General features: G+C 36.1%; 1 protein-coding gene across 11 annotated transcripts in view; it reads left to right on the plus strand.

Annotated features, from left to right (window-relative positions):
* The window catches only part of MLLT10 (MLLT10 histone lysine methyltransferase DOT1L cofactor), a 199,945-nt gene that overhangs the window by 68,755 nt on the left and 116,569 nt on the right, over window positions 1-14,621 (plus strand). For 10 of the 11 annotated variants that reach the window (XR_014022418.1, XM_081297164.1, XM_081297155.1 and 7 more), the window contains 2 exons: window positions 11,286-11,389; window positions 13,380-13,473. Coding sequence is in view for 10 of the 11 variants with exons in the window: in XM_081297164.1 (XP_081153290.1) it covers window positions 11,286-11,389; window positions 13,380-13,473 (198 nt within the window). In the remaining variant the exon portion in view is untranslated. Of the gene's footprint in view, window positions 1-5,957; window positions 5,989-11,285; window positions 11,390-13,379; window positions 13,474-14,621 lie in introns of those variants that run through there. The other variant, XM_081297163.1, reaches the window with a different exon arrangement.

Below are 14,621 nucleotides of genomic sequence, written 5' to 3' on the forward strand. Positions count from 1 at the left end.
GGGATTGTTAGAGTTTTTTTTAATCTTTAAACATTTTGAATATGTTATTCTGTTTTCTAAAATCTACTGTTTCTTTTTTTCCTTAAACATTTATTTTAATTAGGTATATATGACAGTAGAATGCATTTTGATTCATTGTACGCAATTACAGCACAAATTTTCATTTCTCTGGTTATACACAGTGTAGTGTCTCTATGTGCAGTCATACATGTACCTAGCATAATGTCCATTGCATTCTACCATTTTTCCTGTCCCCGTACCCCTCCTCCCTCCCCTTTGCCCACAGTTTCTCCATTTTTCCCATCCACCCACCATTATGGATCAGCATGCATTTATTAGAGAGAACATTGGGCCTTTATTTTTTGGGATAGACTTACTTCGCTTAGCATGATATTCTCCAATTCCATTCATTTACCTGCAAATGCCATAATTTTATTCTCTTTTAATGCTGAGTGATATTCCATTATGTATATACCACAGTTTCTTTATCCATTCATCTATTAAAGGGCATCTAGGTTAGTTCCACAGTTTAGCTATTGTGAATTGAGTTGCTATAAACATTGATATGGTTGCATTAATGTAGTATGCTGATTTTAAGTCCTTTGGGTAGAGACTGAGGAGTGGGAATGCTGGATCAAATGGTGGTTCCATTCCAAGTTTTCTAAGGAATCTCCATACTGCTTTCCTGATTGGTTGCACCAATTTGCAGTCCCACTGGCAATGTATGAGTGTGCCTTTCTCCCCATATCCTCACCAACACTTATTGTTTGTATTCTTAAAAACTACTTTTCTGACTGGCATGAGTTGAAATCTTAGAGTAGTTTTGATTTGTATTTCTCTAATTACTAGAGATGTTGAACCTCTTTTTAAATATTTGTTGATTGATTGTATATCTTCTTCTGAGAAGTGTCTGTTCAGCTCCTTAGCTCATTTATTGATTGGGGGTTTTTTTTGTTTTTTTTTTTTTGGTGTTAAGTTTTTTGAGTTCTTTTTATATCCTGGAGATTAGTGCTCTGACATGCATGTGGCAAAAATTTGCTTACAAAATGCAGGCTCTCTCTTCACCTCATTGATTGATTGTTTTGCTGAGGAGAAGCTTTTTAGTTTGAGTCCATCCCATTTATTAATCTTGATTTTATTTCTTGTGCTCGAGGAGTCTTGTTAAGTCTTGTTAAGTGCCTAATCCAAAGTGATGAAGATTTGGGCCTACTCTTTCCTTTATTAGGTACAGGGTCTCTGGTCTAATTTCTAGGTCCTTGATGCACTTTGAGTTGAGTTTTATGCATGGTGAAAGATAGGGGCTTAATTTCATTTTGTTGCGTATGGATTTCCAGTTCTCCCAGCATCATTTGTTGAAGAGGCTGTCTTTCCTCCAATGTATGTTTTTGGTGCCTTTGTCTAATATGAGATAACTGTATTTATGTGGGTTTGCCTCTGTGTCTTCTATTCTATACCATTGGTCTACATATCTATTTTGGTGTTAATACCATGCCATTTTTGTTACTATAGCTTTGTAGTATAGTTTAAGGTCTGCTATAGCGATGCCACCTGCTTCACTCTTTTTGCTAAGGATTGCTTTAGCTATTCTGGATCTCTTATTAGTTTTCCAAATGAACTTCATGATTGCCTTTTCTATTTCTATAAGGAATGATGTTGGCATTTTAATTGGAATCACATTGAACTGTATAATAGCACTTTGTGTAGTATGGCCATTTTGACAATATTAATTAATTTTGCCTATCCAACAGTGTGGGAGATCTTCCATCTTCTAAGGTCTTCTCCAATTTCTTTTTTTAGTGTTCTGTAGTTTTCATTGTACAGGTCTTTCACCTCTTTTGTTGATTCTCAGAATGATTCATTCATTCATTCATTTATTTATGGCTATTGTGAATGGGTAGTTTTCCTGATTTCTCTTTCAGAGGATTCATCACTGATGTATAGAAATGTGTTTGATTTATGGGTATTGATTTTATATTCTGCTACTTTGCTGAATTCATTTATTAATTCTTTAAGTTTTCTGGTGGAGTTTTTCGGATCCTCTTAAGTATAGAATCATGTTGTCAGCAAGTAATGATAATTTGAGTTTTCTTATTCATATCCCTTTAATTTCTTTCCACTGTTGAAGTGCTCTGGCTAGAGTTTCAAGGACTATGTTGAATATAAGTGGTGATAGAGGTTATCCCTGTCTTATTCCAGTTTTTAGCAGGAATGCTTCCTATTTTTCTCCATTTAGAATGATGTTGACCTTGGGTTTAGCATAGATAGCTTTTACAATGTTGAGGTATGTTCCTACTATCCCTAGTTTTTCTAGTGTTTTGAATATGAAAGTGTGCTGTATTTTGTCAAATGCTTTCTCTACATCAAATGATATAATCGTATGATTCTTTAAGTCTATTGATGTGATGAATTATATTCATTGATTTCCATATGTTGAACCAACCCTGCATCCCTGGAATGAACCCCACTTGCTCATGGTGCACTGTTTTTAAAATATGATTTTGCGTGTGATTTTCCAGAATTTTATTGAGAATTTGTACATCAACGTTCATCAGGGATATTGGTCTGAAATTTTCTTTCCTTGTTGTGTCTCTGCCTGGTTTTGGTAACAGGATGGTACTAGCTTCGTAGAATGAGTTTGGAAGGCTTCCCTCCTTTTCTCGTTCATGGAATAATTTGAGGAGTACTGGTATTAATTTGGTTGGTAGGCATTTGATGGCATCTTCTGTTTCCTTGCTTGAAATTGATATGTTTAAATTGTGCATGTTTTATTGACTCAGTTTTGCTTGATCATATGCCTCTAGAAATTTGTTGGTTTTCTATTTTACTGGAGTATAAATTTTCAAAATTGTTTATAATTGTCTTCTGTATTTCAATAGTGTCTGTCATGATATTTCCTTTTCACAAATTTTAGTATTTTGAGTTTCCTCGTTGTTTTTGTTAGGTTGGCTAAGGGTTTGTCAGTTTTATTCATTTTCTCAAAGAACCAGATTTTTATTTTGTCAATTTTTTTAATTGCTTCATTTCAATTTCATTGATTTCTACCCTGATTTAAATTATTCCTGTCTTATACTACTTTTGGTGTGTGTTTATTTCCCCTTTTCTAAGGGCTTTGGGCTGTAATGTCAAGTCATTTATTTGTTGACTTTTTTCTTCTTTTAATATAATGAACTCCTTGCAGTGAACTTGCCTCTTAGCACTGCCTTCTAGTGTCCCATAGATTTTGGTAGGTTGTATTGGAGTTCTCATTTACCTCTAAGAATTTTTTTTTTTTTTTAAAATCTCCTTCCTGATGTCTTCTGTTATCCAAGTATTGTTCAATAGCATATTGTTTAAGCTACTCTAGGTGTTCAAATTAGCTTCTATTTTTTATTTTATCATTGATTTCTAATTTCATTCCATTATGGTCAGATAAAATTCAGGGTAGAATCTCTAGTTTTCTTCGTATTTGCTAAGACTTTTTTTGTGGCATAACATATTGTCTATTTGGGAGAAGGATCCATGTGCTGCTGAGAAGAAAGTGTATTTGCTCTTTGGTGGATGGAATATTTTATAAATGTTGGTTAAGTCCAAATTATTGATTGTATTATTGAGTTCTATAGGTTTTTTGTTTAGTTTTTGTTTGGAAGATGTATCCAGTGGTGAGAGAGGTGTATTAAAAACACCCAGTATTATTGCTGTAGTCTATTTGGTTCTTGTGTTTGAGAAGGGTTTGTTTGACATACATAGATGCCCCATTGTTTTGGGCATAGATACTTAGGATTGTTATGTCTTGCTGATGTATGAATCCCTTAAGCAGTATGAAACGTCCTTCTTTATCCCTCTTCACTAGCTTTGGTTTGAAGTCCACTTTATCTGATATGACGATGGAAACCCCTGTTGTTCACATGGTCCATGTGAGTGGTATGCTTTTTCCCACCCTTTCACCTTCAGTCTGTGCATGTCTTTTTCTGTGAGATGAGTCTCTTGAAGATAGTATATTGTTGGGTCTTTTTAAAAAAAATCCAGTCTGTCAGTCTATGTTTTTAATTGATGAGTTTAGGCCATTCACATTCAGGGTTATTATTGAAATATGATTTGTATTCCCAGACATTTTGGTTTATTATTGGTTTTTATCTTGACTTGGTTTTTACTTTGATTGACCTTTCCTTTAGTGTAGTTTCTTCTTTTGCTGATTTTCATTGTTTTTCATTTCCTTCTCCTGGAATATTTTGCTGAGGATGCTCTTGAGTGCAGGCTTTCTCGATATCAAGTCTTTTAACTTTTGTTTATTATGAAAATTTTTAAATCTTTTTACCATTAAAACTGAAGCTTAATTTTGCTGGATATGATTCTTGGTTGGTATCCATTTTCTTTCAGAGCCTGGTATGTGTTGTTCCAGGATCTCCTGGCTTTGAGGGTCTTGGTTGAAAAATCTGCTGAGATACAAATTGATCTCCCCCTATATGTGATCTCATTCTTCTCTCTATGACCTTTAAGATTCTATCATTTTTCTGTGTACTAGGCATTTTCATTATAATGTGCTTTGGTGTAGATCTGTGGTAAGTTTGTACATTTGGTGTCCTGTAAGCGTCTTGTATTTGATTTTCCAATTCATTCTTCATGTTTGGGAAACTTTCTGATGTTATTTCATTGAAGAGATTGTGCATTCCTTTGAATTTGAATCTCTGTGCCTTCCTATATCCCAGTAAATCTTAGATTTGGTCTTTTGATGCTATCCCACAATTCTTGGATGTTCTCTTTATGGTTTCTTACCATCTTCACTGTGTGGTCAACTTTATTTTCAAGATTGTATACTTTGCCTTCATTTTCTGATGTTCTATCTTCCAAGTGATCTATTCTGTTGGTGATACTTTCCATTGAGTGTTTTATTTGGTCTATTATTTTCTTCATTTGAAGGATTTCTGATTGTCTTTTTTTTTTTTTGTTTGTTTCTCCCCAGAATCTCTCTCTTTCTTGAAGTAATCTTTTGCTGCCTGTATTTGCTCTCTTAGCTCTTTGTTGGAGTGATCAATTTTTGCCTATATTTGCTCACTTGGGTCATTCATTCTTTAATTTGTAGATTATTTTAATTATGTGCATTCTGAACTCCTTTGACATTTCATGAACTGCACTGTCCATGGATTCTATTATTGTAATAACTTAAGTTTGTTTGGGGACACTTTCCTCCCTTGTTTTTTCGTGTTGTCTGTGTCTTACTTTCTTGCAGTGTAGATCTGAGATATTACAGTTTTTACCCTATAATCTTGTAGTGTTCCTGCAGATTGCCTGTATCTCACCTTGGTGTTGAGCTTCTAGTCCCCGTCCCCTGTCCCAAGATAAATGCTACTGCAACTGAACGCGTGGTGGTGGCAATATCAGTTACTCAGGATAGCAGTGGGATGCAACCACTTTCAGAGATGGGGCTGAAAAGGTGGGCTGCCTGTTCAAAGACGCAGCTGACTCCAGATCCTATCTGTTTTCCCAAGGAGGAGGCTAATGCTTGGGGAGGGCTATGGAGTTGGCTGCTATGTCCCAAGATGGAGGTGGGCCAAACCTGGGCTGCAGTGTATCTCAATTGTTTCTAATGGGACTTCTGGTGTTAATTTTATTGTTTTCTTTGATTGTGACAAGTCATGCTTTTGTCTTACTGTTTTCAAGATTTTTTATTTATTTTTGGTTTTCACTATTTTGAATACGGATCTTTTCTGTGTATATTTTGTTTTGAGGTAGGGGAGCTTTTTTAATGCGTGGATTGTTATTTTTAACCTACGTTTGGCAGTTTCTACCATTATTTTTTCTCTCCTTTTTTTTTTTTTTCAGATGTTGAACCCAGGAGTGCTTTTTAATATTTTGTGTTTTTATATACTTTTTAAAAAATATTTTATTTGAGACAGAGTCTCAATAAGTTGCTTTAGGCCTGCCACAAGTTGTTGTATTTTTATACCCTTATTTTATTTATTTACTTTTATGTGGTGCTGAGGATTGAACACAGTGCCTCACATATGCCAGGTAAGCATTTTATCACTGAGTTACAACTGCAACCCCAGGCATTATTTCTTAAAATACATGTTCTGTTTCCCTTTTCCTCTCTTGGTTATTTTTATGTTGGTGTACCTAATGGTATGATTCTCTTCCTCCTCCTCCTCCTCCTCCCTCTCCTCCTCCTCCTCCCTCTCCTCCCTCTCCTCCTCCCTCTCCTCCTCCCTCTTCTCCTCCTCCTCCTCCTCCTCCTCCTCCCTCTCCTCCTCTCCTCCTCCTCCTCCTCCTCCTCCTCCTCCTCCTCCTCCTCCTCCTCCTCCCTCTCCTCCTCTCCTCTTCCTCCTCCCTTTTCTTCTTTTCTCGTCTTCTTTTCTTTTCTTCTCATTACAAGGTATTGAAGCCTGGGGTACTTTACCACTGAGCTACATCCCCTGTCCTTTTTATATTTTATTTTGAGGCAGGATCTTACTAAGTTATCCAGGCTGGCCTCAAACTTTCATTCTTTTTTCCTTAACCTTCCAAGTGGTTTGGATTATAGGTATGCCATTGTTCCAGCTCTGAAGCTGTTCTTCAGAGGTATAATTTTTAAAGTATTTTACTTAGATTGCATAACCTGTATTGGTCTACTTTTAAGTTTGTGTGTTTATTTTGTCTACCAGCTCAAAACTTTTGAGCCTCTTCAGTAAAATTTACACTTTGAAGTTCCATTTGGTTGAAAGATATATTTCTCTAGCATCTGGGTACCCTCAGTGACAGTTTCTGTTGCCTTTTTTTCCCCCTTGTATATGGGTCACATTTTTCTATTTTTTTGTATGTCTTATAATTTTTAGTTGAAAACAAGTTTTGGATAATACATTGTAACCATTCTGGATAATGATTTTTGTTTCTCCTTGTGGGTCATTGTTTGGTCATTTGTTGCCTGATTTCATTGAACAAATTCTCTAAAATCTTATTTTTTCTCATATAGCTCTACTCAAATGTATACCCCACTTATTTTTTTAGTTTAACTTTGTAGGTTTACCATATCTGTAGCCCATATGACAAACCTAATGGCTCGGTTGTACTTAAGCCTTCCCGAGTTACATCCCCAGTCCTTTTAAAATATTTATTTTATTTTATTTTGAGAGGTGGTCTTGCCAGGTTACCATTATTGGCTTTGCACTTTGCAGTCCTCCTGCCTTAGCCTGGGAATATAGGTGTGTGCCATGGTGCATAGCCTTTAAGTCTTCTTAACCAGCTAGGTTTTTACCTTTAACTGTTGGATGTATATGTGGTGTAGACGATTTTATTTTTCAAGGAGATCCAAGGTTTTCTTCAGTCAGTCCTTAGATGGAGCAGCATTGAATTACGTGTACAGTTTTTTCAGATGATCAGGGGAATATGTATTATTTTTAAGTTTCTTAAGAGTTTACCCTGTGTCAGAGTAACTTATTGTTTAGCCAGGTTTTGGTCAGAGGTTATATGAGAGCCCCATGCAGCATTATTGGTTGGTAGATTTGTATGTGGCTTGGGAACTGCTTTTAAGTCTGCCACAGATCCTTATTCATTTTCTCTGATGGGTGCAGTGTAGTTTATGTGTACATTTTTCTAGGTTCCTGAGGATGGGTGTGATTTGAGGGCTTTTCCTTTCTGTCTAGTTCCTTGGTTCTCTCAGTTAATCTTATAGTCTGCTGTTTTGCTCATTTTTACTGGTAACTTGGAGTTACTAGTCTCACTTGATTGCTCACCGCCAAAATCTCCATGGTGGGGTCTTCTTACTCCTGAGCTTACTTAAATTTTTTGTGTATTTAAACTGGACATGGAATTCATGTACTCTATTATACTTTTATTTATTTAGTTTTTAAAAATATTTTTTGTTTTATTGTAGTTGGACACAATACCTTTATTTTATTTTTATCTGGTGCTGAGGATAGAACCCAGCACCCCGCATGTGCTAGGCAAGCGCTCTACCACTGAGCCACAATCCCAGTATAACTTGTATTTTTGATTGACAAATTATTGTATATATTTATGGGTTACAGTGTGATGATGTAGAATATGTATATAATGTGAAATTCTCCATTGTTTTATAGAGTGTTCTTCTGCATGAACTCCCAACCTTGTTTGTTTATAAGTAAGTCTGTCCTCTTGGGTTGCACTATTGAGCTCTTTGGTTCTTAAAGACCCATTCACTGTGTAACCGCTAAACATATTCCTTTGAAACTGGAAGTGGAGACAGTATTCTCCCAGAGATATGCTTTCTCAAGGATAGGCTTTTGGGAAAGAGGATGAGTATGGTAGTCCTTTCCTTTTTTAGTCTCTCTCTGCCAACATGGGACCCTCTGCTACACCAGCAAGTTGGGGCAAAGATAATAGGGTTCCAGGATTCTTGACTTGTAAAATTGGGAGTCAGTGCATGGGAGCTGCCAAGGCTGAGTAGGATAAGAAGCACTGGTAGCTTGGTCCTCCCTCTGGTGAAACTGTAATCTCATATTAGAAATATCCCTTATCTTCTTGACCATCTTACCAGAGTGGAATTTCTCTAACCAGGGGGAAGAAGTGGGAAATAGGTCATGATGGGAACAGGTCATAGCTCCCAAACCATGGACTTTTACTGTTCTATTTTTTTTAGATTTACTACATTTTCTTGAAAAAAAAATTCTTATTTTATGCATGTCCTGGAACAGTTACAGAAACTTTAAATGGCTTTCACCTGTGAAGTTGTTTACTGCTGTGTGGAAAAGATCCCTAGAGCCCTTTACTCTGCCATTCTGGATGTTCTGTCTGTCCTCAGCCGTTTTTTTTTTTTTTTTAAGAAATAAGAATATATCATGGTTTTATTGAATTCAAATGACATTGTCTGTTCACTTTCAGTCTTTGGTTTTCTTTCTTTCCTTTTCCCTCCCTCCCTCCCTCTCTTCTTCCTTCCCTGCTTCCCTCCCTCCCTCATTCTCTTTCTTTTTCTTTCTCTTCCCTTGTAATTGTTTGATACTTCCTTCTTGTATTTTGAATAATTAGTAATGCTTTTATTCAGTGTGTTTAGGTTGATGATGTTATAATTTGCGATTTTACTTTTTAGAAGTATAAAATGATGTGCAATTCAGATCATACTGAACTGTATTTTTCTTTTTTTTTTTTTTTAAAGAGAGAGTGAGAGAGGAGAGAGAGTGAGAGAGAGAGAGAGAGAGAGAGAGAGAATTTTTAATATTTATTTTTTAGTTCTCGGCGGACACAACATCTTTGTTGGTATGTGGTGCTGAGGATCGAACCCGGGCCGCACGCATGCCAGGCGAGCGCGCTACCGCTTGAGCCACATCCCCAGCCCTGAACTGTATTTTTCAAAAGAGGAGTTGAAACCATTTACCCAAGTAGATTCTAGGGTTTTTTTTTTTTTTTTTAAAAGAACTCTATCCTTGTAAATTTTGTTGCATGGTGTTATTTGGCACCACAAAATTGCATGAATGAAGTTCACTAGTTTATACCTTAATTCCTACTCTCCATCTACCTACCTACCTACCTGCCTACTTACGTATTCTCTCCCGCCCTCCCTCCTTCCCTCCCTAGGGTTTGAATCCAGGGGCGCTTAACCTATAAAGCCACATCCCCAATCCTTTTTTTATTTTGAGACAGGTCCTCAGTAAGTTGCTGAGGCTAGCTTTTAACTTGTGATCTACCTGCCTTAGCCTCCTGAGCCACTTGGATTACAAACATGTACCAGCCAGCCTTGCCTCACTTTCTTTTTCTACATTTATTACCTGATTACATGTGGTTAGACATTAATTTTTTGTGAAGTCAACTTCCAATAAGTTGATAATTTTATTCATTATATACTGATACTCATTAATATTGTTTGTGTTATTCAGCCTTGTATCACATGATCAGCCATACTTTATTTTTTGGTGGTATTAGGTATTGAACCCAGAAATGCTTTGCCACTGAACTATATCCCCAGCCTTTTTTATTTTTCATTTTGAGACATCTGCTATGTTGCCCAGGCTAACCTTGAACTTGCAGTCTTCTGCCTGTCTTCATAAGTCACTGGGATTACAAGTGTGCACCACCACACCCACCACACCCAGCTTCATCCATGATCTTGAGCTGTGAAAAAGTATTACTGTTAGCTATTTTTACATGAGAAATAGACCAGATGGCAATCAGAGTTAACTTATACCTCTTGGGACATCTTTCGCGCTCTCACTGTCTCTCTCTCTCTCTCTCTCTCTCTCTCTCTCTCTCTCTCTCTCTCTCTCTCTCTCTCTGTAACTAGAGATTGAACCCAGGAGTGTTCTACTTCTGAGCAATACCCCCAGTCCTTTCTGTTTTGAAAATGTCTTTTGACACAGAATCTTGCTATGTTGTTCAGGCTGGCCTCAAACATGCAATTCTCCTGAGTAGCTGTGATTAGAAGCCACTGTACCTGACTGACACAATTCCTCACAAGCAAATCTTTGGGGTGTTTCTGATTTACTAAGTCTAAAGTATCTTCCTCCCACTACAACATATTATATCGCTGGTTCTAAAGACCATGGGAATCTTTGTGGAGAGTTGGAATGTAATCTTGCTCATCTATATAGGTCCCTTGTAAATATGCTTATTTCCAGCAGAGAGGAAAGGTAAACTTTTTTTGTTGTACTCTTGTTACAGGAATCACTTGTTTTATATTGATGAGGAGGTATTGTGAAAATAGGGTGCAGTAGACTGTCCTAGTCCTGTCCGTGGTGCTTGTGAAGAGTCTTCCTGTATTTAGTTATTTATTTTTATGTGGCGCTATCAAATCCAGTGCGTCACATGTGCTAGGCAAGGAAGGGTTCAACCACTGAGCCCCAACCCCAGCCCGTTGGCAGAGTTTTTGAGGCTATTGAAGACAGTCCTATAGTGACTTTTTTAGTAGGACTATTAGTATGTCATTGTTTATGTTTTACTGTCCAGAAAAAAATATTCATGTTTAGAAGTCAAGTGGGTTAGACAGTAAAACCTGACCTTCATTTCTGAAGACAGCACAGTAAAGCATGAATGAAGTTGGCTAGTTCAGGTTAGTGTGCATGCCTATAATAATTCTACCAGTCTAGGAGACTGGGGCAGGAAGATCGCAAGTTTGAGGTCAGCCTGGGCATCGTAGCAAGACCTGCCTCAAAAAAACAAACAGGGCTGGGGTTGTGACTCAGTAGTATAATGCTTGCCTAGCATGTGTGAGGTACTGAGTTTGATCCTCAGCACTACCTAAAAATAAATAAATAAAGGTATCGTGTCCATCTACAACTTAAAAAAAAATAAAAAACAAAAATCAGACTAATGGTAAGCATTATATGACTTTGGTTTTATTTTTGTTTTTCTTCCTCTGCCTTCAGACATGCTACATTTGTGATGAACAAGGAAGAGAAAGCAAAGCAGCCACTGGTGCTTGCATGACATGTAATAAACATGGATGTCGGCAAGCTTTTCATGTAACCTGGTGAGTACATTTCCATCATTGTGTAGAAAAGCAATTGGTAAACGACTTGTTATTAAAGTTATAAGTTAAAAACTTAGGTATCCAAGTATTAGTTACAGTAAGTTTTATTGGAATAGTTTTTATGCTTATTTACTTATTTGTACTAAAGATAATTCTAATAAGTGACTATATTTACTAATGAGAATTTGCAGTAAGTGGACCTGGGTTCTAATGTACACTAAGCTCTCATTTCATCTTGTTTAAAATATTGGTATTGGTCACATACCCTTTGATTTGTAATTAGGATGAAATGAGCTGATATAGGTAGACTTGGCACAGTGTCTGAAATATTAGTAAGGATTCATGGTGCTTATTCACCTTCTTTGTTTCAAGGGATATTAATATTTCATTTTTGAGGTTATGTGGGCTGCCTCTCACACATTTACATCATCAAATTTCAAGGACACAAATTATTAAAAACCAAATATTTTACATAATAATTAAAAAATGTTTGGGAATAATCCACATACTTATTAATTTTAATAATCCGTTTATGCCTGATGGTTAATGTAGGCACATGCTCATTTCTTGAGCTTTTAAGTATTTGGATATACAAAGTATATTCTAGGCTGTTTGAGGGGGGGAAAAGATTTTTATAAATTATCTTTATTACTATGCCTAATTTTTCAAAGATGAAATTCCCTTTTTGGGTATGAAAACTATTTTAATACTGTGATTTTGGAGTATTAAAATTGTGAAAGGTCAAATTGACAAGAGTTGTCATTGTAAACTAGCATTGTGTGTGTGTGTGTGTGTGTGTGTGTGTGTGTATGTGGCGAGGTTGGGGGGGGTGCACACACTCACAAGCACATCTTGGCACCAAGAATCAAACACAGGGCCTAGTGGGTGCCAGGCAAGAATTCTACAACTGAGACACCCCAGAGCCCTGTATTTTGTATTTTTTTTTTTTTTAAATATAAACAACATAAGTTTCAGTTTCATTTCTTCTACTGATTTTGGCTGAAGAGCACAACTTAAGTTTATCTTGTCTATGTGCTATGTCACTGTTCCCTTCAAGAGTTGTGAACTTAGTCCTGGGTGAATGAATTTTTCCTCTTAAACATATTCAATTTGCATCCATGGGCTAGATATATCATTTCATCCTTTTAGAGAGGCAAGGGCTTTATTTGTACTTCTGATGTAGATTGAAAAAGTAAACTGAATTCTTAATTATGAAGTAGGATGTAATTTATCCTAAAGTTTTTTTCTTTTTAAAAATGTGGCGTCACAGTGTTGTCCAGGTTGATCTCAAAATTCTGGGTTCTCCTGACCTTTCTACTTCATTTAGCCTCCTGAGTAGCTGGGCCTACAGGCACACTGTACTGTGCCTGCCTGTGTCTCTGTCTTTGTCTGTATGTCTCTTCTGTCTGTCTGTCTCTATTTATTCTTTTTTTTTTTTTTTTTTCTTTTTTTGGGTGCTGGGGATTGAACAAAGGGCCTAGCACTTGCTAGGCAAGCACTCTATCACTGAGCTACATCCTAGCCCCTGTGCCAAACGTAATGTCTATTTGGTAGCAATAAATATGCATACATCTTCATCCTTGGTAGAGATGAAGAACTTATTTTTTCATTTATTCATTTAGGTATTTACTTAGTTTTTGCAGTACTGGAAATTAAACCCAAGGGTGCTCTACCACTGAGCTAGATTCCCAGACCTTTTTATTTTTTGAGAGAAAGGGTCTCATTAAGTTGCCCAGGCTGGCCTCAAATTTGGGATCCTCCTGCCTCAGCCTCCAAGTACTAAAGAGCTTATTTTAAATTGTAACTATACATACTCTTTAAAAAATGATCAGTTGCAGGTTGGAGTGAGATGTACTTTGCCACAACTAGAATAAAGCCTTTTATCTTAGAAGATATATTCCTTATAAACATCTTATATTTAAGAGTAAATTTTGTTCATTTCTTTATGCTGTATTGTTTTTTAATCCATGCACCTGGACTTTATTTTCAGTGCTCAATTTGCTGGACTTCTATGTGAAGAAGAAGGTAATGGTGCAGATAACGTCCAGTATTGTGGCTACTGTAAATACCATTTTAGTAAGCTGGTAAGAATTAGTTTTGAATTTAATATTAAAATACTTAGCAATTAGTTTTGACAATAGAGTGACACCATTATTTTAAAAAAGTGTAAGAAATTTCTTTTACCTCAATTTTTGCTTATGATTAATTTGTTTAGCATGTTCTTTATTGGAAATGAGAAGATTTAATTTAAAAAAGATTTTGCTCTGCTTGTGTTCTTTTGTAAAGGTGAATAGTCTAGAATATTCTAACTTACAATATATATAAGTACTTGATAGCAAATTTTGCTGTAGAAAAATTATTTTGTATAGAACTCTTACATTATTTTCAGTTAATTTGACTTTTGGTGTGTCATTATCCTTTTGTGATTTCTTTTCACTTGTTTCTCGTTTTTCTGTTTCATTACTGTTACCCATGTCATTTTAAATTTATTTTCATTTTTATTTACTAGGAAATAATGAAATTGAAGTAAGGCTTTTTGACCTTAAAAAATGTATTTAAGTCCAACTTTGGAAATGTTTTAGATTTAATCAGTCTTTGCTGTTAAAATTAGCATGCATGATTGAGTTGGTAGTAATATATGATTAATCATTTCATATTTATGTTCATGTTCCTTTGAAGGATCAGTATTTCTTTAATGTCCCAAGTGTTTCTTTCTCAGTCTTTACACGTTCATACACTGAAGTTTTAAGGCACCTTTGTTTTTCTTTTAGGGTTTATTATTACCTTTTTCTCAAGAATGCGGCTTGCTTCTTCCTTCCTTTCTTCCTCTTTCCTTTCATTTTTTTTTTTTTTAATTTATTTTTTTTTAGTTCTCGGCGGACACAACATCTTTGTTGGTATGTGGTGCTGAGAATCGAACCCGGGCCGCACGCATGCCAGGCGAGCGCGCTACCGCTTGAGCCACATCCCCAGCCCCTTTCCTTTCATATTAATAACATTAATAGGGGCTCCTGTCTTATGAAATGAACAATGCATATCTCCAGTTTTCTGTATTTCATCCATATGAAATACAGTCATTAAAGTCATCACATAATGATGAGGGACTACATATAAGGTGGTATCCCATAAGTTTATATTGGAAGTGAAAAATTTGTATTTGTTTAGTAATGTTACCTTAGCTTTCATGTCTAGATACGCTTAGATACACAAATACTTAGCATTAGTATTCAGT

The sequence above is a fragment of the Spermophilus citellus genome (genome assembly GCF_964194105.1).
Source record: "Spermophilus citellus genome assembly, chromosome: 6".
Lineage (NCBI taxonomy): Eukaryota > Metazoa > Chordata > Mammalia > Rodentia > Sciuridae > Spermophilus > Spermophilus citellus.